At 33.8% G+C, this 22,698-nt stretch overlaps 1 protein-coding gene across 4 annotated transcripts in view; it reads right to left on the bottom strand.

Moving 5' to 3' along the window:
• SUCO (SUN domain containing ossification factor) overlaps positions 1–22,698 on the bottom strand; it is an 87,106-nt gene that overhangs the window by 48,733 nt on the left and 15,675 nt on the right. For 2 of the 4 annotated variants that reach the window (XM_087437980.1, XM_087437972.1), the window contains exons 2-8: positions 11,055–11,163; positions 9,242–9,352; positions 6,694–6,848; positions 4,903–5,040; positions 4,532–4,679; positions 902–1,025; positions 60–196 (exon numbers count right to left, since the gene is read on the bottom strand). In XM_087437980.1, coding sequence (XP_087294106.1) covers positions 60–196; positions 902–1,025; positions 4,532–4,679; positions 4,903–5,040; positions 6,694–6,848; positions 9,242–9,352; positions 11,055–11,163 — 922 coding nt within the window. The remainder of the gene's footprint in view (positions 1–59; positions 197–901; positions 1,026–4,531; positions 4,680–4,902; positions 5,041–6,693; positions 6,849–9,241; positions 9,353–11,054; positions 11,164–22,698) is intronic. The other 2 variants (XM_014783412.2, XM_004425034.3) reach the window with 1 other exon arrangement.

The following is a 22,698-nucleotide window of genomic DNA, read 5'->3' as shown; positions in this document are numbered from 1 at the left end:
CTATATTTAATAAAGTCACTAGTTTCCTATACACATAGAAGAATTTTATACTTAAATACCTTGGCTTCTGGATTAGCTGCCAAAATTTTGGCCCCACATTCTACTGAGGCATAATTATTTCGATTTTTCTGGACCTTTTTCGTGGCATGTAAACCTCCATTAGAAGATGGATGCATTGACTGACCTGCAGATAAACCTTATTATAAACATATATATATGATGATTATGATTGAAAATACCCCCAACAACACAATGATCTCAAAATCAACAGGCTGCCATCTAGAGAAGAACAGGTTTTAATGCTTAAGAGAATATTTTAAAAAGTCATCAAGAAATTCAAAATGCTTCACCTCAATAGCTTTAAAATATCCCTGATAAACAAATTAACTACAAAAATCCATACTACTTGAATTATATCTAAGTAATATAACTCACAAAATGAAGCTTATCCATGAGAATCAAAGCTTTTTAAAATATAAAATATATATTTTATTCCATTCAGTATGAATGCTATCCTTCTATCTCTAACCCTGATATTAAGAATTCTTAACTCTGAGAATTTTTCTAACAAACACAAACAGAAAGTTTAATACTTTAGCCCAACTCTATTTACAGTTTAAAGCTTTATGACTTGGAACTTTCCATGCCTCAATTTTCCTCTTATAAATTGAGATGAAAATCACTTCTCTGCCTTCTTTATCTTATCCTCATATAATAAGTTACAGGAATGGATTTTAATAAACATTAAAACTGTATATACACAGGTAAATTACATATGGGTAATCAACAGCATCTTGGTAAGTTTAATCTTTAAAAAGTTTTATTTTATTTTATCAAAGAGAAAAGCATATTTAAACCATTCCCTTTAAAAAAAATTTTTTAAATCATGGTGCTTCCTTACTTTTTTCTTTTTCTACTTCCATAACTTTCTTCTTCCATTCATCAAATGTTGGTATATCTTCTGGGTCTTTGGGACTTGTTACAGATGTAGGGTCAATTTCTCCTGGTTTTGTATAATCAGAACTCTAAAAGAAATAAACAGATTTCAACTTTCCAAGAATACAGAGAAAACAGATTAATAAATTATAAAAGTAAATACAACTGTTTCTGTCAAATTAAATAAACGTTCGATTTTATAATGAATGATATGTAGTATTTTGAAAAAGCGAAAAATGTAAATAGAAAAGTTTTGGTTTACCTAAAAGTTGAGTTTCTTTTGAAAGAATTGAAATCTTCTATCTACGCACCACAGGATGCATTCCTTCACATGTTAGCAATTTAAGCATGGGTTGTAAAAAGAATCCTATATTATATCCTAGGCAAACAATTACACATAAACTGTACAAATTAATAAATACTATAGTTGTAGTGCATCCACCTTAAAATGTAATTTAAAATAATATATATACATTAAAGAAAGCTAATTGATTTCAGATGTAATAAATTGTATCCACAAAATCCGTAACAGAAATTACCATTTACACAAAAATTTTAAGGTAGATTTAAAAAGCTAAATGTGAAAAACAAAGCTTTAAAGAAAATACATATAGGAAAACATCTTTATGATTCAGGCTATAAAAGGATTTAACAACATGAAGAAAGCATAAATCATAAAAAAAAAAGGTGATACGTTTGGCTGGATTAAAATTTAAAAATTAAATATATCAGAAGACCATAAATTACATGGTACAGTAAGCCACAGAGTGAAAGAAAGAAGTATTTGCAACACATTCAGTCAACAAAGGATTATTACCAACTATAAAGACGGTCTGCAAATCAATAAGGGAGGAGGGGGAGAGGGACAATAAATTCAGCAAAGAGAAAATACAAAATGCTCAATTTCAGATAATGCGATAATCAGAGAATGCATATGAAAACCAGAGATACCAAATAAATTATACCATTCTGATGGAGGTTAAAGTGTGACAGTCTGTTGCCAAGTGTGGCATGTCTGTTGAGCCATGGGACATCTATTAGACTGCTGAAGGGAGTTTAAAATTTAGCAATATTAAGATGTGCATACCCTATGACCCAATAACTCCATTCCTATGTATAAATATCAGTGAAGACACACACATGTGCCTAAGAAAATGTGCATAAGAATGCTTACTGCAGCATTATTTGTAATATCAAAAAATTAGAAACCTAAATATCCATTAATTGAAGAATCAATTGTGGTAGAGTTGAATACTACAGTGAAAGCAATGAGTAGGCAAATCTCAAAAACAATGTTGAGTAAAATGATATCATTCTATATTATTTCAAAATATGAAAAATAATAGCATATATTGTTTATAGTAATGCATATTTAGAAAAAGTTGAAAAACACGCTCTAAAATTTTTTTAAAAACAGCAGTTCAAGATACTGGTTGTATCTGAAGAGGACAGAAAAAATGTAACCAGGGAAGGGCACACAATTCAATCTGTAATTTTTTCCTTAAGCTGAATAATGTATGCAAGGATGTTCATTCCATTATTTAATTATTTCTGAATTCTTAAAACAACGTATAATGTGGTGCATTGAGAAGTGTACAAAATCTATTTAGAGAGCTCACTCTGGTAAACAGCACAAGTCTCATATGGTATATATTTGCTATATTAGGGCATGTTTTTGAGTACTAATACTAATTAGTGCATCAGTGTAAAACTAATACACTAATACAAATACCCAAAATCTCCCCTTAGGAAGACTTAGCAAATTGGTTCCCATACAACCCCCATGTTGGAGTGTTTTGCAGAACAAGTTAACTTAATAAATAAAGTATGTGGCTATTAAAAAAAAAACAAATGGCAGAAAAGAGATTAAAGAGCTAGTATTAACACTAATTTAACTTAAAAATTAAGTGATAAAAATCTAGTTTGAATATAGTGAGAAAATAAACAAGAAACATATATTTATAAAAATTAACCTTAAAGAGCTAGTATTAACACTAATTTAACTTAAAAATTAAGTGATAAAAATCTAGTTTGAATATAGTGAGAAAATAAACAAGAAACATATATTTATAAAAATTAACCTGAGATACTCAAGATAAAGCCCAAATACTAAAAGAAATGCAACAAAAAGAACATACACACACTCTTTAAGGCCCAGGCAAAGCAATCACAATCAGCTTTTAGCAACAATAACAGAACTAAACAATACAATAAAATCACTTTCTAAAGCACTGTCTATAAGCATGGTAAACAGCGTCTTGCAGATCCTTGAGAGACCAGAGAGAGCACAAAGATCTACCTGCATCAGAAAACAAACTCTCTCCTGCTCACACAAACTTAACTGGGCAAAATTATCCTGAACTGGATAATACACAAAACTACTAGATATTTCATAATGTGCTCATTATCTGAAAATTTTTCTGGGATATTATTTTAGGAGGTAATTAATTCAGTTAAAAGTTCCACCCTTCTGCCTATTAGCAGACTCACAAACCATTTAAGTTACTGAAGAGCAGTCTCAGTCTGCTAATGGTTAAGGAGAACAAGCGATTCTGGGACAAAACTAGCTGCCATGCTTGACTTTTATATTTGATACTTAAATAGTTCCAAAGAAGACATTTTTGTAATGTTTGTCTAACTGTATTTATGGCTATAGTATTTGGTTTCATTGGGAAAGTTAGTTCCTTCAAGATGTTGGACTATGAAATGCTGAGCATCTATATTTACAAGAAGCGTCATAGAAAAAGCTGGTCCAGTGATAGTAAAAGGCTCCAGAATGAAGTTTAGTTAGTTGTAAGTGCAGATTCACTGAAAATACACCAAAGAGAAGGTGAAGAACAGGAGACCCAAATTAAAACGCACAAATGTGGATGTGGTACTCGGTACTCTGAACTACTCTTTGATTCTACATGTTTTATTTTTGTTAAGTTCATGGAGTGGCCTCATCTCTTTTACTTAGTTATTTCTTACCTGAAGGGAGCCTAGACTTCTCTGTCAACATTTTTTCAGGAAATTCTGTACTGGCCTTTACATGAAGTCAAAGTAGAACTCAGAAGGAGAAGAGAAAGTAAAAGTGCTACACTGGGATAAGCCCTGCCTTTATTGTAAGAATCATATTCTTCAATATAAGCTGGTCTAACTGTATTTTGCACACAAATAATAAAAGGTAAAATATTCCTTTAAAATAATTCTGGTTGAAGAGCCTAGATTTAACCTTGTATTACTGAGATAAACTTATATTCTGAAGACACTTTAATAATCATAGCTTCTTCTATATAGCTCCCTAAGAAACTGCTTAAATAAGGACTTTATGCATCTGGTATCAAACAGTTGATAGTGGCAGAAAACCATTTAATTATATACAACCAAAGAGAGTTCATACTTGGAACAACTTCATGTATAAACAATATACTGGCAATAGTACCATGCAGTAACCACTTGCTCTCAGGGAGCACAGCTGACCTCAGCTCCACATTCGTCATTAACTACTTAATCCCTGATTTTATGGCAAATATGGTTAGCAAATGACAAGATTAGCTAATAACAAAAATGTATTGTATAATAAAATAGGAGATAGTGCAAGTTATATACCTACCTCATTTTTTAAATTATCTGAAGCATTTACAGATTTTGAATCACCATCACCCTGATCACTTGCTGAAACTTTTGATTCAAATTCTGACTTTGTTATCTTTCCTTTGCCATGTGAAGATGACACATTTTCTATATGCTGGCCAACAAGGCTATTTGAAATCAAAAGACATAGTAAATAAATTTTAGCAGAATAACAAGTTTATACAATCTAAACTGTTATAAATATCACGTACAAAGTAAACCAAGAAAAAAGCACAAAAGGATCAGCTTTCTCTCAATCATAAAGCGGAATTAGGCATGCACCCAAGTCCATTCAAACACAACACTGCTATTACAGAATCATACAAAGGGCAAATAACTGCTCACGCCCACCTTTCAGGTGGGCTGACAAAGGAAGGCTGGTCAACCGCAGCATTTGTATCAAGGGCCTCACCAACATCACAATCAGTTTCAGGTTGCTCAGTTTCACGTGGCTTGGCTATAGGAATAGTACCAGATTTTTCTGTTTCACTAAAAATAGAAACAAAAAGGACATTATGGTAATTTAATGGACATAACGTAGCATAAGTTAAAAATTATATTAGTGATTTCTAAAACATAATCCAAGCCAGAGAAAATTGCTTTTTACAGTTCTGCAGACTGTTTTCAAGAATTCACTTATTTTAAATTGTGTAAAGTCAATTGTTAACTCTTGATCTGTTAGTGCTCTTGGCCTCTAAATAGCTAACTACCAAATTTTAAAACAAAATTTTATAGGTTAATATTTGGTTTTATCAAAAATAAGATTTTTAAATTATTTATTCTAAATGCATCTTCTCTAACGTTTCATTTCTGTCTGTTAGTATATTCTACCAATGTTAAGAGTTGTTGCCTATAGTATCAAAAAAATTAGTATCTCAAAACATTTCACTGAATTCTTAAGGCATTTTTAGAATTTCATTTAAAAAATATATACCCTAATATTTTTCCCTCACTTCCATTTCACTAAACAGTCATGTTAGATATAATGGGAAAACAAGATGTACTGTTCAGATGTATAGTATCTAGCCTTAAACTCTTTCTCGAATAAGTATTTAATATTTTAAAATTTTAAATATTATCATTATTTCTAAGCATGTTTTCTGTTCCCTTGTCCCTTACTGGGACAAACTCCTAAATGGTAACTGTAATATCTTCTTGTACAACTCCTTCAACCCAGTCCCTTACATTCTTGAGGAGAACAGGTGTTTAAAAAGTGCTGTGGGGGGCTGGCCCGGTGGCGTAGTGGTTAAGTTCAGGTCACTGTGCTTCGGCAGCCTGGGTTTGCAGGTTTGGATTCCGGGCGCAGACCTACAGCACTCATCAAGCCATGCTGTGGAGGCGTCCCACATACAAAATAGAGGACGATGAGCACAGATCTTAGCTCAGGGCCCCACTCTTCCTCAAGCCAAAAGAGGAAGATTGGCAACAGGCGTTAGCTCAGGGCCAATCTTCCTTACTCCCCCCAAAAAAAAAGTGCTCTGGTAAAAAAAATAGTAGTGATGATAACAATAATGATATTAACTAACACTTATGACACTTATATTCTTATTATGCACCAGATATTGTTCTGTGCACTTTATATATATTAACTCATTTGATAAAGGAAATGTTTCATGTAGTATTAAGAGAATTTTGTTTTGTTCTTTGTAGTGTTCCTAGAAGGAGCTAGGAGGATTACATAATAGATTTTCTAAATTAAGGAAATTTTAAGCCTAAATATTCTGAATATTTATTATCAAGTTTGAAAAAGGTAGCTATTCACACAAAGACATAACTATGAATGGCAAGTTGCAGTGATACTCAATGGAAATAATCTGATATCTGAATTTTTAATAATTATAGGGAAGATTATTCAAAAAAGTACTGTGTTTCTTAAACAAGTAGAACCTCACTTTACATATATGACGTAGAGATTTCACGGTTGGGAATCTCATCAGCTTCACTGAGTTAGGCAGCAAAATAAATACTCGTTATAAGATCATTCCATAAAAAAATAATAATAAAAACACAAAACACAGGCATTATAACTTAGGTCTGCTATACTGTCTAAAGTTCAAATTTGAGTATCAAGCTGCCTTATCCCATAAAGAAATTTTTCTATCATTATCTAATGAGATTCTTTTTTTCTTTGCAATAACTTACTCAAGCTTTGAGACTGGAGTGATCTCTGAGGTAGATGAGCTGGAAATATTTTCAATGTTTTCACTGCCCACAACTACACCGGAAGAATCTTCACGAAGATCAGCTGTAGGGAGTGTCTCAATCACAGATGGACTTAACTTTTCTGACTCTGTATTCTGTTTTTAAAAAAGTCAGTTATATTAAATGTTGAGATTAATAAATTATCTCTTCAGCTGAACAGGATTTTATAAAAAGTATGTCTCGAAAGTGACAATATAAAGAATGTTCACTAAAAAAGTACTTTCATAAAAATCCTTTCTTCCAACATTACCATCTAAAGGAATATATTTCCTATAAAAATACAGGCTCTACACATTTTTCATGGCATTTCACACTAGGACTAAGGAGCTTATCTTTCTTCTTTCATATTTCCTATTTTGTATACAGAGCTATAAATATTTCCCTTTTACTGTAATTAATTAATGCCAGTAGCAACATGGAAATCCTATGTAAATATACAAAATAGTCCACTACTAGTTCTTGCCCTGAGCAGTATCAATAAACAACACCACAAGGCATGTACAAGTAACATTACAAAGCAATATATGATTCTTGCTGCTCCTTCAGTCCTGGATGCTCTGGGCCATTCACTCCTCCAAAACACAATCTGAAATCTACCTAACACCTACGTATGTTTGAAAATCTCTATCAGTACCTCCTCCTGCACAACCAACCCTGAAGAGAAATAGCCATTCCCCTTCCTCTATGCCTCCACTGGTCTCTATACAGACTTTTATCAGAGCATCTATAACACCTCAATTGCCCCTGTTTACATCCCCTTCTCCAACTATACTATAAATGTCTTGAGTAAGGACTATGTTCTCTTGATCTTCATGTTCCCAGTGTCTAGCACAGTACCTAGCACACAGTAGACATTTAACGCTTACTAAATGAATATCAAGTGAGAGGTACTCACGCTCAGTTCAAGGGAAAGAGAAACTATGGACTATTATGGACTAGAAGAAGCAGGACTCTGAAGAAAAGGAGGGCCAGTACAGGAGCAAAAAGAAAACACAAGGCATAGATAGAGGTAGAGGAATACAAAATGTGACCATTTGGAGAATTATTTACACTGGAATGAAAAATTCACAAAGGAAGGGAAATAGTTTTGCATTTTATGGTGGAGGCCTTGAGGAAAGGACTATTACATTATTACGAAATATTATATTATCATTTCAACATGTATTCAATATAAAAAAATTAATGAGACATTTTACACTTTTTTCTTCTTTTACTAAGTCTCTAAAATCTGATGTGTATTCTATACTTATAACCAACCTCAATTTGGACTACCTGCATTTCCAGTGCTCAGCAGCCACATGTAGCTAGTGGCTACTGAACTGAACAGCAGAAGTCTATAAGACACTGTAAGGGGCCGGCCCCGTGGCTTAGCGGTTAAGTGCGCTCACTCTGCTGCTGGCAGCCCGGGTTCGGATCCCGGGCGCGCACCGAGGAACCACTTCTCCGGCCATGCTGAGGCCGCGTCCTACATACAGCAACTAGAAGGATGTGCAGCTATGACATACAACTATCTACTGGGCCTTTGGGGGGGAAATAAATAAATAAGTAAAATTAAAAAAAAAAGACACAGTAAGTACCTCAAAGTATTTGAGCAAGAGCATACCATGACAGAAATTCTAGAAAATGAACAATGGCAGGACTGTTCAGGATACTCATACAATTAGAAGGGCTACAGAGTTCATTTTTCTCTCAATCTTATGCACAAACCTTTGGCAAATGTCTTCCAGAAGCCAATAAAATGAAACTCACTACATATCTCCTTAGATAACCCAATTAAGTCATAAAATAGCTCTGGCTATATTTAAAAAAGAGAGCTCTCCTTCATTTTGAGCTGAAATTTGTTTTTGTTAATATTTGAGATATTTAGTTTTTCCTCAGTCCTTCTTCCTCCAGATCAAATATCCCCAGTTCCTTCAGCCATTCCTGACATTAAATGGTTTCCAGATGCTTCAGTATTCTGGTCAGCTTACATTCTGGTCTAGTTTTTAATATCTCTCATAAAATCTGGTATACAAAATGGAAAATAATATTCAGGATGTAATATGAGAGAAAAAACATTTTAACCTATTATTTACTAATTCATATTCCACACTGATAAAACTTTGATATCAAAATATTCTGTGTTCTACATACAAATACTTTCTTTTGTTGTTAGAAAAATTTTCCAACATCTGAAAATATGAAGAGACAGGACACATTATAGTGAGCCAAAATGGAACCTAAGAAGAAAAGATGACTTACACCCAAACTTTTACTACAAAGAAAACGGTCACATTTATTATTAAATCCGTAATTCTGCTTTTTCCGTAATTCTGCATTTTTTCAAAAGCAGTAATCTTAGCAGGTGAAAAGTATTAAGGCCAGTTGCATGGTACTTAAAAAAATAAATAAGTAACAATACACAATATGGTGACCGAAACAGAGGTTTTCTATCTTGTAAAGTAGTTTGAAAAGGCATATCATTAAAAATCAACGCAATATAGCTTACCTGTACATCCACAATGTAGTCATCTTCTAATTTACGTTGCTCTGGAGGAATAGGTAAGTTTGAACCCACTTTTCCTGATAATTCGGCATTGATAGGTCCCTCTCTTTCATCCTATATTGCAACAAGGAAAAGGGGCTAACTGATAAAACTGTTTCACAAAACAGTCCTGAAGCAATATTGAAGACCATCTTCTTCTATATTTTACAACCAAAACACTGTCTTGTAAGCATTTTACTTTAATTACCTTTATTTGTTTACATGCTTATTGTCTATCTTCCTGCATTTCCTTCTTTACCACTAGACTTAAAACATACAATAAATGAGTTTAAGAACTTCATTTGATTTCTTAATAAGCACTTTAGTCCTACCATCCAGCACTATGCGCCAGGCACATATTGAGACCTTAGTAAATATCTGATAAATGAATGTACATATAGCTCTTTGTGTCATCTGTCTTTTCAAGTTAGGATTTCAGATACTTTTATGTCTTTAAATGTATCTTCTGGAGTATAAGTTTCATAAAAGCAGAGCCCATATTCATCTTTGTTTAATCTAAGCCTGTGCAGCACACACTAGGTACCTAAATGTTGGCTGAATGAATATGTATTTTCCCCCCTTAATGCTTTGCTTAAATTCATTCTTCCAACATTTAGTCTTTAAATTTCTCATCAAAGAACAGATTAGATCTAAGTCTTACAGATTGTGGTTGACTGCATAAAATTATACTCTTTTTGAAGAGATATTCAGCAACAGTCTTCAAAATTTTTAAAGCTCCATCCCAGAAATATATTCTACATAACTCAAAATTTTAAATAATCCACTTTAAATATCATGCCAAAAATAAAACCCCAAGCATGTAACTATAAGTATGTATGTTTACACACACACACAAATGTACACACAACATGCATGCACACACACAGCTGAGAAACAATGTCAATAAAGAAATTATAATAAATTATGATATATCTGTAGGATGGAATACAAATGTAGCACGAAGATATTCAGAAGAATACAGCAACATAAAAATTTGTTATTGAGATATTATTTGTGGAAAGAAGGAAGTCAATCTGTAGAATATTTATAATATGACATTTTAATGAAAATAAAAATATTAATTTGTATGCTATATAATAGTATATCTATACCCACAGAAAATGGTCTGTAAGTTTTCCAAGAAACAGTAAGGAATTGTGGTTCCTTTGGGAAGGGGAATAGGATATAAATGTGAATATTTTATAGTCAGTATAAATTACTTCTCTATTTTAAAATAAGTACATCAATTTTGCGGGGGAAGCCAAATCTAGTCAATACTCACCTTTTATCATTTAAAATGACAAAATAATAAATGATTTAGAGACCATCGGGTTTTTTGGACTCGATTCACTCCACCCAATTATATAAAACAAACTACATAGCCACTGACTGCAGACTCTCTCTATAATTCTCATTTCTAATAGTTTTTAATTTATAGGACTGGGGTTTCTTTAGAAACCCTTTCTATTTATAGAAACATTAAAAAAACAAGCCACTAGTTTTCAGTTCTCTGAATAGGCACTGTTTTTCCCCCTACTGTAAGACTAAAAATGTTATGACATTCCAAATATAAGCAATAAGAATAAGTATGTAATATCTCACAGGTAGCTTAATTGCAGAATTACTTGAGTAACTCTTCAGATTATAGCAAGGAAAATTAAAAATCTCCACCAAAAATTACGTCATAGTATTTTTGAAATTACTTTTATCCCAAATGTTCTGAAGAAGTCTTAGAAAACTGACATACAAATTACATCCTCAACTTTATTTAAAGTACCTTTTTCTGGAATTGTACATCTTCATTTTCTAGCGCACAATTGTCATCTTGAGAGTAATATGATGAAGCTGAAGAACTCTCTTTACAACATACACGCCAACTGGGAAGCCTGTAAAACATTCACCATCGCCACCACCAAAAAAAAAAAGAAAGAAGAAGGAAGAGTTATTAAGCTAAAATATACCCTACTATGGGCTAGAATTTGAGGCAACAAGCAGATGGTTCCTATCCTAATGTCCCTAAGAACTTAACAATTTAATGATGAAGACAAACGTACATAAGGCAAGGGTTTTTTATTTAATGCCCCAAGAAAAACATAAACAGTGTTATCAGCATTCCAAGTAAGGCATTATGAATTTCTTGAAGGTAAAACAGGACAGACTTCACCAAAGAAGTATCTGATAATTATCACAGAAGGAATAGAAAAAGTTGTCAAAGAGCTAACCTCCTCAGAAAGCACCAGATGCCAATGATATTCTAAATTCTATCAAGTATTTAAGAAGAGATAACTCTAAAGCTACCCTAACTATTTCAAAGCATAGAAGTAAAGCTTCCAAATATTTATATAGAGAGAACATAACAATGATACCAAAATTAACAGAAATAGAACACACAAATGAAGACTATAGGTTAATAATACTTATGAAATCAGATGCAAAACTTCTAAAGAAAACAATAAAAATGAAAAAGTCTCTAGGAACATACCAAAGAAATAATATACCACTGTTATGATCAAGTAGAGCTTAACTCTGATGTTCAAAAGTGGTTCAATAATAATAAAATCTATTTATTTAGTTTGCCATGCAAAAATAACAAGAAAAAATATCTTATGATTATGAAAAATATCTTATGAAAGACATCTGATAAACTTACACATCTATCAAGGTTTTTTAAGTTAATAAAATAGGAATCAGCAGATATTTAACATAGGAAACATATATGCATAATACACAAGCCTAAAACCCAGCGTCATACTTGGTGAAGAAATCTAAAAATACCCCTATTTAGATCTGAAACAAGACAAGAATATCCATTATCATTACATAATATGAGGATAAAAGAGGTGTAAAAACGGAAAAGGAGACAGTAAAATTATCATTAGTTGCGGATAATGAGTTTATATCAGTGGAAAACTAAAAAGAAATCACCTATTAAAAGTCTTGGGTATAAAAATTATATTCCTAGGTATAAAACTAAAAAACAAATCAAGAGACTCATTACTCAAATCATCACCACCAGTTATAAGTCCCCACTTAGAACAGAAACAATAAAATACTAAATATAAACTTAGCAAGAAATGTTCTAAGTAGAACTGTTTGAAACTGCCAATATGTATCTGACAATTCTTTAACTTGAAAAAAAAAGTCAATTTTACATAATTCAAGCTAATATATGGAAGATTTGAAAACCACATACTGAAGAGGTAAAAAGGAGACTTTTTAAAAATTAGGTTGGGGCCGGCCCTGTGGCATAGTGGTTAAGCGCACGCACTCCGCTGTTGGTGGCCCGGGGTTCAGATCCCGGGCGCGCACAGATGCACCGCTTGTCAGGCCATGCTGTGGCAGCGTCCCATATAAAGTGGAGGAAGATGGGCACAGACGTTAGCTCAGGGCCAGTCTTCCTCAGCAAAAAAAGAGGAGGATTGGCATGGATATTAGCTCAGGGCTGATCTTCCTCACACACACACACACACACACACACACACACACACACACAAAATTAGGTTGGCTGACTGAAGTATATATAAACAGTAAGAATAGTCAAGAAGATTTTAATGTGAGGGAACTAGACGTCTACAAAACCACAATAATTACAACAATATGGTTCTGAGATGAGAGAGGGAAAAGGAATCCCCAGGGTGACAGAAAAGAGAAATCCTAGGATGATAGCTGTACACAAAGAACAGAGGGCAACCAGTCTAAACTGGAGGTTTTTCTAGAAGAGTCTTCTTTAGGAAGATGATATTGACAGGGCACCTGATGGGTCTTTGAGAATCTCAAGAACAGATTTATATAACTGGCAGATCGTTTGTAATTAAATAAAAAAATAAGCAAAATAATAAAACAAGTCAAATATTAGTTCCAGGAAAAAGGAAAAGTAGTACAGAAAAGGAAAAGTAATCATGTTTTACTACATGATTCAGCTGTGAATAGCATTTATATAGTCATAACAATATAAACACTGAATAATGATCTAACTCAAATTATGACAGAACTCTATTATCATCAGCATGTAGTTAAGAGAATCTGATCATCTGTAGTAGAATACCTAAAACTGACATTGCAGCAATTATTTTAGAGACAAAAAAGTAAATACAAAATTAATCAGCTAAGATGAAAGTGGTTTCCTTCAAAAGGGAAAACGAGGAAAGGGGGAGGAGGGAATGGCTTCTTTGCAAAAACAAACAACCTTTTAGAGCTATCTGACTCCTTTCATGAATATATTATTTTGATAAAAATTAAAACTAAAAAAAAAATAGAGAGAAAAGCAAGGTAAGGTACACAATAATATATACATATAGTATGCTACCATGTGTGTACATGTGTACTAAAGGTATTCATATGTGCATAAATTTCTCTCCAAGAACTTTTAAAAAAGTATCACCTTGGTTGCCTTCAGGGAGGAAAACTGGGTGGCTGGGTGACAATGGCAATAGAAGGATATTTTTCACTCTATAATATACTCTTATGTCTTTTGAATTTTGAACCACAAGAATATATATTGCCTATTCAAAATGTCATATAGATATACCTTTTTTTGGTGAGGAAGATTAGCCCTGAGCTAACATCCGTTGGCAATCCTCCTCTTTTTGCTGAGAAAGACTGGCTCTAGGCTAACATCTGTGCCCATCTTCCTCTACTTTATATGTGGGACGTCTGCCACAGCATGGCTTGATAAGCGGTACGTAGGTCCACGCCTGGGATCTGAACCCGCGAACCCTGGACCGCTGAAGCAGAGTGCGTGAACTTGACCACTACGCCACCAGGTCAGCCCCGGATATATCATTTTTTATTAAACATTTCTTTATTAACAGCCTTCTGCACTGTTTCTCTGCTCTGTGTACACACACAGAGTGTGAGTGGGTGCATTTGTATGTGTATACACATATATTTGGGACAGCAAAAAGTTTCAGATATCCAAAACTGTATCTGAATTTTCATGATTATGCCTCCTTATTTTCTTCATCCCTTTCTATACTTCCTAAATTTCTATCACGAGCACATATTAGTTTTATCATCAAGAACTCTGCATGTGTGTGTATGTGTATGCACGTGTATAAGTCCTAATATCCACAGTTAGTGTGAAGACGGCCAACAGACATTAACTCTCACGATCATTAAATCTCACGATTGATTTTACTATTATGTAATCAAATCCTACTACCCTAAATTCTGAGTGTTTTTGAAATAAGATTAGCATTTGAATCAGTGGACTCAGTAGACTGCTCCCCCACAATGTGGGTAGGCATCATCCAATCCTTTGAAGGCCTAAACAGAATAAAAGGCAGAAGAAGAAAGATTTTGCTCTGTTTTTTTTTCCTGCCTCACTGTTTGAGCTAGGACATCTCATCTTCTCCTGCCGTTTTACTGAGATATACCTTCGGCTCCACTGCTCATCAGGCCTTTGGACTCAGCCTGAACTATACCACCAGCTTTCCTCGCTCTCCAGTTTTCAGACAGCTAATTGTGGGACTTCTCAGCTTCCATAACTGTGTGACCCAATACCTCATAATAAATATATATGTATGTATCCTATTGGTTGTGTTTCTCTAGAAAACTCTGACTAATACATCTGTTATTAATATGTAATACATTCTTTACCTATCTACCCTATTCCTCCTCTTAATTACAGCTTTATCAATGGTATCACTTAAACACTTCTAACTTATCAGTCACAATTAAGGATGGATGTTAATTAAGGATGGACCTATACGAGATAACATTAACTTTCTGCATAAGAAAAAGCCTAAAATATAGACTTTTAGAGGGCACTTTGGTGCACGACTAAATGGGTCTGATTCCATGCTATTTAAGCAACTTCCTAAAATTGTACTATGAAAATCCCAGAGCTGATGAAATGAGTTTCTAGACTTTTAAGAAGTTCAGCACCAGAAACCACATCAAGATAAATGGTAATCTGTGAGCCCCTGACACTATCCCTCACTTCAAAACGAGTGACAACTCTGTAACTTACTATTCTTAAGTTGATTCTGTGCATGTATATCCTCTCCTACACTTAAAAAATAAAACTCTTTGAGAACCAATTCCATATTCCTAAGCACTTTAACCCCTCCCTACAAAGCCAAGACTTGCAAATATAAAGTGCTTAATTGGGGCTTGCCCCATGGCTCAGATGTTAAGTGCGCGCGCTCCGCTACTGGCGGCCCAGGTTCGGATCCCGGGCGCACACCGACACACCGCTTCTCTGGCCATGCTGAGGCCGCGTCCCACATACAGCAACTAGAAGGATGTGCAGCTAGGACATATAACTATCTACTGGGGCTTTGGGGGAAAAAGAAATAAATAAAAATTAAAAAATAAATCAAGTGCTTAATAAATATTTGTTAAATGAATGAGGGTTCTGTGGGGTTCTGTTATGTGTTTTGTAGCACATAACAGAAAATTCAGTCACTTTTTACTCCTCTCCCATCACCACCACCACCTCCACCACTACCACTCCACAACTCATCCACCCAGCATCCCCTCACACACACACTCAAAAAAGAGAATCTGGAAACCAAGAGGATATTTATTCCTTTTTGCCAACTCCTCCCTACCAATGTGGCAGAGGATTTACCATTCATATTGGAAGGTATTAACTTTCTGAGTAGATGTAATTAAATGTCTTGTAAAAATCACATTTGAGTGCCATTTAGGATACCAAACTTTTACACACTTCAGTGAAACAAGTGTATCATATATGCTAGTATTGTGCTTACCGAAAATATCACTAACATCAAGTCTGAAAATCTTAGTAGTCACAAGTACTAGTAGTTATAAAATGTGTGTGTGTGTATGCTTTTCAAAAAAAATGACCATCTGGTTTTGAGCAAGAAAAATGTTTAAAGGAATTATAAACAGTAAATCTATAACAAAATGAACCAAAGTAAAGTCTACATGGTTGAAAAATTATCTTTAAAAGAAATCTTATGTTGAGCAGACCTTGGATTTTAAATTTTTCTTTACACAAAGCTAGAAATGGAATTTTTTTTGGTAATCTTATCTACTTACTACCTTATCAAGACAGCAGTGTTGTAAATGTTCTGCCAATCAACTGTGATTTCCTTTTACATGTAGTTGATGTTTAAATCTAAATGATACAACCAAGCAACATATTTAGAAAACCTAGCAAAGCCACATGGCAAATATTCAACAAATAACCGAGTAAATTCTTCCAAATTTTTCAAAAACAATTTTCAACTAAAAATATATGTATGAATATGCTCACATATACTATACTGCATATGTAGAATATTCTTATGCAAAATAAAATCATTTTCTGGGTAGGAATTTTGAGGCTGAGGGCGGAAAGGGTAAAAATACCACTATATCTAGCTTTGTGTTCTCTAGCTTTATATTCTCTTTAACAGAGAATCACAAAAAAAGAAATAGCCTTTCAATGAATGTCTAAGAAATGTGACAAATCAGTTTTACTTATACAAGCAACTGTAAATGTTTTTTAAAAAGCTTTGCAAACAGGAGACCCAGGTACAAAAAATTAGCACTATTCCCTTATGTTTTAAAACATGAAGAAAAACTCGCAGCAACCATTAAGTCAATTAACAAATTCCATGAAAAAATAATCAAATCAAAAATAACTAGATAAAATTTCAGCTGATATAAAGTCAGAATGACCTAATTAGAAAAAATTTATCTAAGAGCTGAAATTGCCACATAACTTCCTCAAGACATTTAAACAACAATTTCAAAAGCTCTGGCGTATAGCAAATTATTATTAGGGTCTGATGGGAGGTGGAAAGTAATAAAAATAAAATTTAAGTTGGGATAGCATTTCAAGAATATGCCTAGTGTGAGCATGGCTGTCTTTCATTGATCTTCTTTTATTTAAATGTTTCCTGAAGAAGGGCCTCAAAACGGATATAAAGCAAATGAATTACCACTACATCAGCTATGTTATACTGTAAAACCACAATTACTACTACAATTTACAGGCAAGAGGTTTCAAGTCATGACCACTGATGTTGTATTTGGTACTCAAAATAACTATTAATGGAGAAAAAAAGGTAAAACTTGATAAAAGGGATACAGTAGTGAAAGTCTTTCCATTTCTTCAGGAGGTCATTTGCACATGATTTCCAGGTCAATTACTTGATTACGTTGTTAACGCTGGATTCTGGCTTTTTTTTTTAAAGATTTTATTTATTTATTTTTTCTCCCCAAAGCCCCAGTAGATAGTTGTGTGTCATAGCTGCACATCCTTCTAGTTGCTGTATGTGGGACGCGGCCTCAGCATGGCCGGAGAAGCAGCGCGTCGGTGTGAGCCCGGGATCCGAACCCGGGTCGCCAGCAGTGGAGCGCGCTCACTTAACCACCAAGCCACGGGGCTGGCCCATGGATTCTGGCTTTGACATAACAGAATTATACTGAGGAATTTAAGTCAGTGGGTAGTTAGGCTGGTACCCTGTACGTGAAATAACTCCATATAGCTGCCTTCCAAAATGTGTTCACTTTCATTGAAGTATTTATAAGTGAAACTATAGTATGTCTTAGTTTAAAAATATTCCACCACCTGCCCCTTCTGCCAGAAAATTACTATGCAAAAAGTTATATATGACATAAAAAGAATGTTCCATGTGTTGTACCAATGTTAATTTCTTAATTTTGACAAATGTACCATGGTTAATGAGATGTTAGCATTCATGGAACCTGAGTGAAGGGTATACGGTAACTCTCTGTACTACCTTTGCAAATTGTCTGTAAACCTAAAACTATTCCAAAATAAAAGTTTATTTTAAAAGTAAGCACACTCCATGAAAGAAAAAATTGATAAACTGGATTTCATCAAAATTAAAAATTTATGTTCTGCAAAATACACTTAAGAAAACGAGAAGACAAACTACAGACTGGGAAAAAATATTTGCAACACATATATCTGATAAAAGATTTGTATTAAGTATAAAAAACTCTCAAAACTCAATAATAAGAAACAAACAACCCAACTTTTTAAAAAATGGGCAAAAGATTTTCACAGTCACTTCACCAAAGAAGACATAGGATGTCAAATAAACACATGAAAGATGCTCAACATCATTAGTCACAGGGAAATGCAAATAAAAACCACAATAAGATACCACTACATATCTATTAGAATGGCTAAAATTTAAAAGACTGATCATACTAAGTGTTGCAAAAACTATGGAAGTTCCAGCGTATGGAACTCTCATAAGCTGCTGGTGGGAATGTAAAACTGTACAACCACTCTGGGAAACAATGTGGCATTTCTTTAAAAGTGAAACATACACGTACATATGATCCAGGCATTCCACCCTTAGGTATTTACTCAAGAGAAAGGAAAACACAAAAGTTCACAGCAGCTTTATTGGTAATGGTCAAAAACTGAAAAAAAAAAATCCTCAGATGTCCACCAACAGAAACATGGATAAAACAACTTGTGGTTTATCCATGCAATGGAATACTATTCAGCAACAAAAAAGAATGAACTTGATACACACAACACCATAGGTAAATCTCAAAATAACTATGCTCGATGAAAGAAGCCGGACAAAAAAACAGTATATAATGTATGATTCCGTTTATATAATACTATAGAAAAATGCAAAATAAACTATAGCTATAGAAAGCAGATCAGCGGTTGCCTGGAGGAAGGTCAGGAGGAAGGGATTACAAAGGGCATGAGAAAATTTCTGAGGGTAATGATGTGTACACTATCTTGCTTGTGGTGATGGTTTCATGGATGTATACATATGCCAAAGGTACCAAATTGTACAATTTAAGTAGGCCTAGTTTATTATAAGTCAACTATGCCCCCAATAAAGCTGTTTTAAAAAGTGGAGCAGAGAGAAATAAAACAAGATTGTTAAAAGGTTGATCATTATTGAAGCTAGGCAATGAGTGCATGGGGGTTATTATACTCTTCGTTCTACTTTTCAGTATGTTTTTAAATTCCCACAAGAAGAAGTTTTGGAATTCTGTCAATTTTTTAAATAGAAAGAAAAAATAATTCAATGTTGTACTTATTTTCTACATATATTATTGTAATACCCTTCTTGGGTATAGTTGCCAGACTGGAATTCTTTAAAACGGACAAAAAGTATCTGCCTAAATTATAAACTGTACATAGCTTACCAACAATAGAAATATTATTAGGAATTGTTGAGTGCTCCTTTTTAATTTATTTATATCATCAACATCTTATCTTTTTTTGTTCACTCTCCAAGAAATATGCTTAACATATATTAATAGAGACTACATATGTATTCATCTATTTTAATGACAAATATTTATTTGCCTATAATTTCCACAAAACTTCTTTTAGATAACTGCTACTAGTTTAAAAAAAATACTACAGGTATAGAAGCAATGAATGTCTGCATCCAAACGACACTAAATGAAACAAATTCCTAGGTTCAAAAGGCAGATTTTAGAGACTTTAATCTTTTCTTAAACCTGATTGCTTTCACTTTAGAAATTATATTTCTACATAGTTTTTTCTTGAAGGAAGGTTTTCAACTTGAATGTATAGTGACTGAAGGTTTTCTTGTAATGGCAACCTATAATCTAATATTGCTAGGTGGGCATCCTGCTGTTTTAAAGGGCGTGTTACAATTAAATGTTTCAAAAAATAATAGTTAAGGTTTAAGTGCTAGGGTAAAGGGAGTATCAATTAGTTGTTCAAAGAGAACAGGAGGACACAGGGAAATATTTCTAGAGGAGACAGCAACTGAATTAAGCCTTGAAGTGCCAAGGAAGACTTCATTAAGAAGGGAGAAAGCATTCTCTAATGTGAAAGTGACTGAGGAACCACCATTTTTAAATATCATTGGCTTAGAATGATGGCATTCTACATCCGCCCAGCACAGAAACACTGAACTAGCTATCTTTAACAATCACTTGGTATAATCTTATCAAAGAAATCTAGCAAAATAAGGCAATAATAAATTCCAGAACACATCAAAGTGCAATAAAGAATAGGCTAGTATGCAAATAAGCCAAATCTAATATTGGGGGGGGCGGGGGGGTGGCAGGTGGAGGTGGGTCAAAACTAAACTGGAGTCTGTCAAACTTTCCAATGCTGTTTCCCTCTGAGTTATACTGAAGAAACTATATACGCACTTAAGACTCTACCCAACAGGTACCAGATATTATGTTAGATACAGAGCCTTATTAGGAAATGTTAGGCACAATTTTCAACTCATTAAAAATTTGAGTCAAGTGGGCCGGCCCCGTGGCTTAGCGGTTAAGTGCACGTGCTCCACTACTGGTGGCCCAGGTTCGGATCCCGGGCGCACACTGACGCACTGCTTCTCCAGCCATGCTGAGGCGGCGTCCCACATACAGCAACTAGAAGGATGTGCAACTATGACATACAACTATCCACTGGGGCTTTGGGGAAAAAAAGGAGGAGGATTCGCAATAGATGTTAGCTCAGAGCCAGTCTTCCTTAGCAAAAAGGAGGATTAGCATGGATGTTAGCGCAGGACTGATTTCCTCACAAAAAAAAAAATTTGAGTAAAGATATACTGAGAAAACATGAAAAAAAGTAGCAACTTTAATTAGGTAGCCAAAATTGAATTTAAGTAGACAAAATTGAATTTAATTGAAAAACATGTCACTGAGAGATTTATTATCTATTAGTAAAAAGATATGATTACAAATATATATGCACCTAACACTATCACTTCAAAATACATACAACAACCACTGACAAAGCAAAGCTACAGGTAGAAACAGAATAACCAAAAATTATCGTTGCCTATTTTAAATTACCTCTCACAAAATAGATGGACAAAACCTAAGAAACATGAGATTTATATTATACATAGAAATAAGCTTGATCAAATATATAGAACTTTATAACAAATACAAATTAAACATTCTTTTCAAGCACATATGGAATATTTTGCAAATACTGACTCAAAAGAAGACCCAAATTCCAAAGACTCAAAATCTAATAAACTATACTCTCCAACCACATTGCAACAAAATTTGAAATAACAAAAAGATAGCTAACAACATCCTAAACCTGGAAACAAAAATTATGCAGCTGAATAATCCTTCAGCTAAAGAGAAAACAGTAAGGAACACTATGAAATATTATAGTGGAAAACAACAGGTCAAAACTGATGTACTGCGGATAAGACAACAGCACAAAAACTATACTTCTGGACACATTTGGAAACAAACACTGAAAACAAAAGAGCTAACCTTTCAACTCAAAAAGATAAAAGTGTAAATCCAAAGAAAAAAGGAAGGATATAAGGACAAAAATCACTGAACAAAGAAGATTAAGAAAACCAAAAGTTGATTCTTTGAAGAACATATTAAAAAGACAAACCTCTGGCAAAGCCGATCAAGGAGAGTCAGTGACGTGAATTAACAAAATATGGTATAGAAACACAAAATAACCATGCACAAAACAGATTTTTTTGAACTATATTACAAAATATATATACAAATATATTTGAAAACTTACAAGAAATGGATGTTTCTAGAAAAATAGCAAAATTGGCACAAAATATACAAAAATTAGAATAAACTAATGATAATTAAAGAAATTTGAGTGGATCAGTCAACAACTTACATATACAAGAGGGAAATTCCAACCCAGTTTTTTTTCACTTTTTGTTTGGAAATAATTTCAAACTTTCAGGAGAACTGCCAGCATAGTACAAAGAACATCCACAGACTCTTTATCCACATCAACCTATTGCTAACATTTTGCCCCAAGTGTTCCATCATTTGCCATTTGCTCCTGGCAAACCGGCTCACCCTCCCTCTCCCCCTCCTCCATGTAATTTCTCTCTAAATACCTTAGCAGGTATTTCCACAGAATTAGGATATTCTCTTACATAACCATGGTTCAGTTATCAACTTCAGTAAATGTTACATTGACACAATACTTTAATCTACTATCTATATTGCAATTTTGTCAATTAACCCAATAATGTCCTTATAGCATTTCCCCCACAAGAAAAGTACAGAATTGAGTCTAAGATAAAGTCCTGTATTTGTCATGCGTCTTCAGCCTTCTTTAACCTGGAATAGTTCTTGGCCTTTATCTTATGTGGCACTGACATTTTTGAAGGACACCGTCCTTTTATTTTTAAATAATACGGTCCTTTGTTGAGATTTGTCTGATGTTTCATCATGACCAGATTCAGGTTATGTATTCCTGGCTGGAATCCTTCATAAGTGAGGTTGTGTCTTTCTCAGGGTATGACATCCAGAAGCATACGATATCCATCTGTTTTGGCACTTGCAATTCCAATTTTAGGTACTTCTCAATTTTAGAGAAATGAAAACTATATCCACAAAAAGCCTTGTACAAAAATGTCTCCAGCAGCTTTTACTCCTAATAGCCAAAAACTGGAAGCAGCAACAACAGAATAAACAAACTGTAGTATATTCATACAATGTACTATTACTTGCAAAAAAAGGGACGA

The sequence above is a fragment of the Ceratotherium simum genome, chromosome 2 (assembly GCF_057802395.1).
Source record: "Ceratotherium simum simum isolate JZ-2026a chromosome 2, ASM5780239v1, whole genome shotgun sequence".
NCBI classification, from domain to species: domain Eukaryota; kingdom Metazoa; phylum Chordata; class Mammalia; order Perissodactyla; family Rhinocerotidae; genus Ceratotherium; species Ceratotherium simum.
The sequence above is the reverse complement of the archived record's forward strand: the minus strand, read 5'-3'. Positions and strand labels throughout refer to the sequence as shown.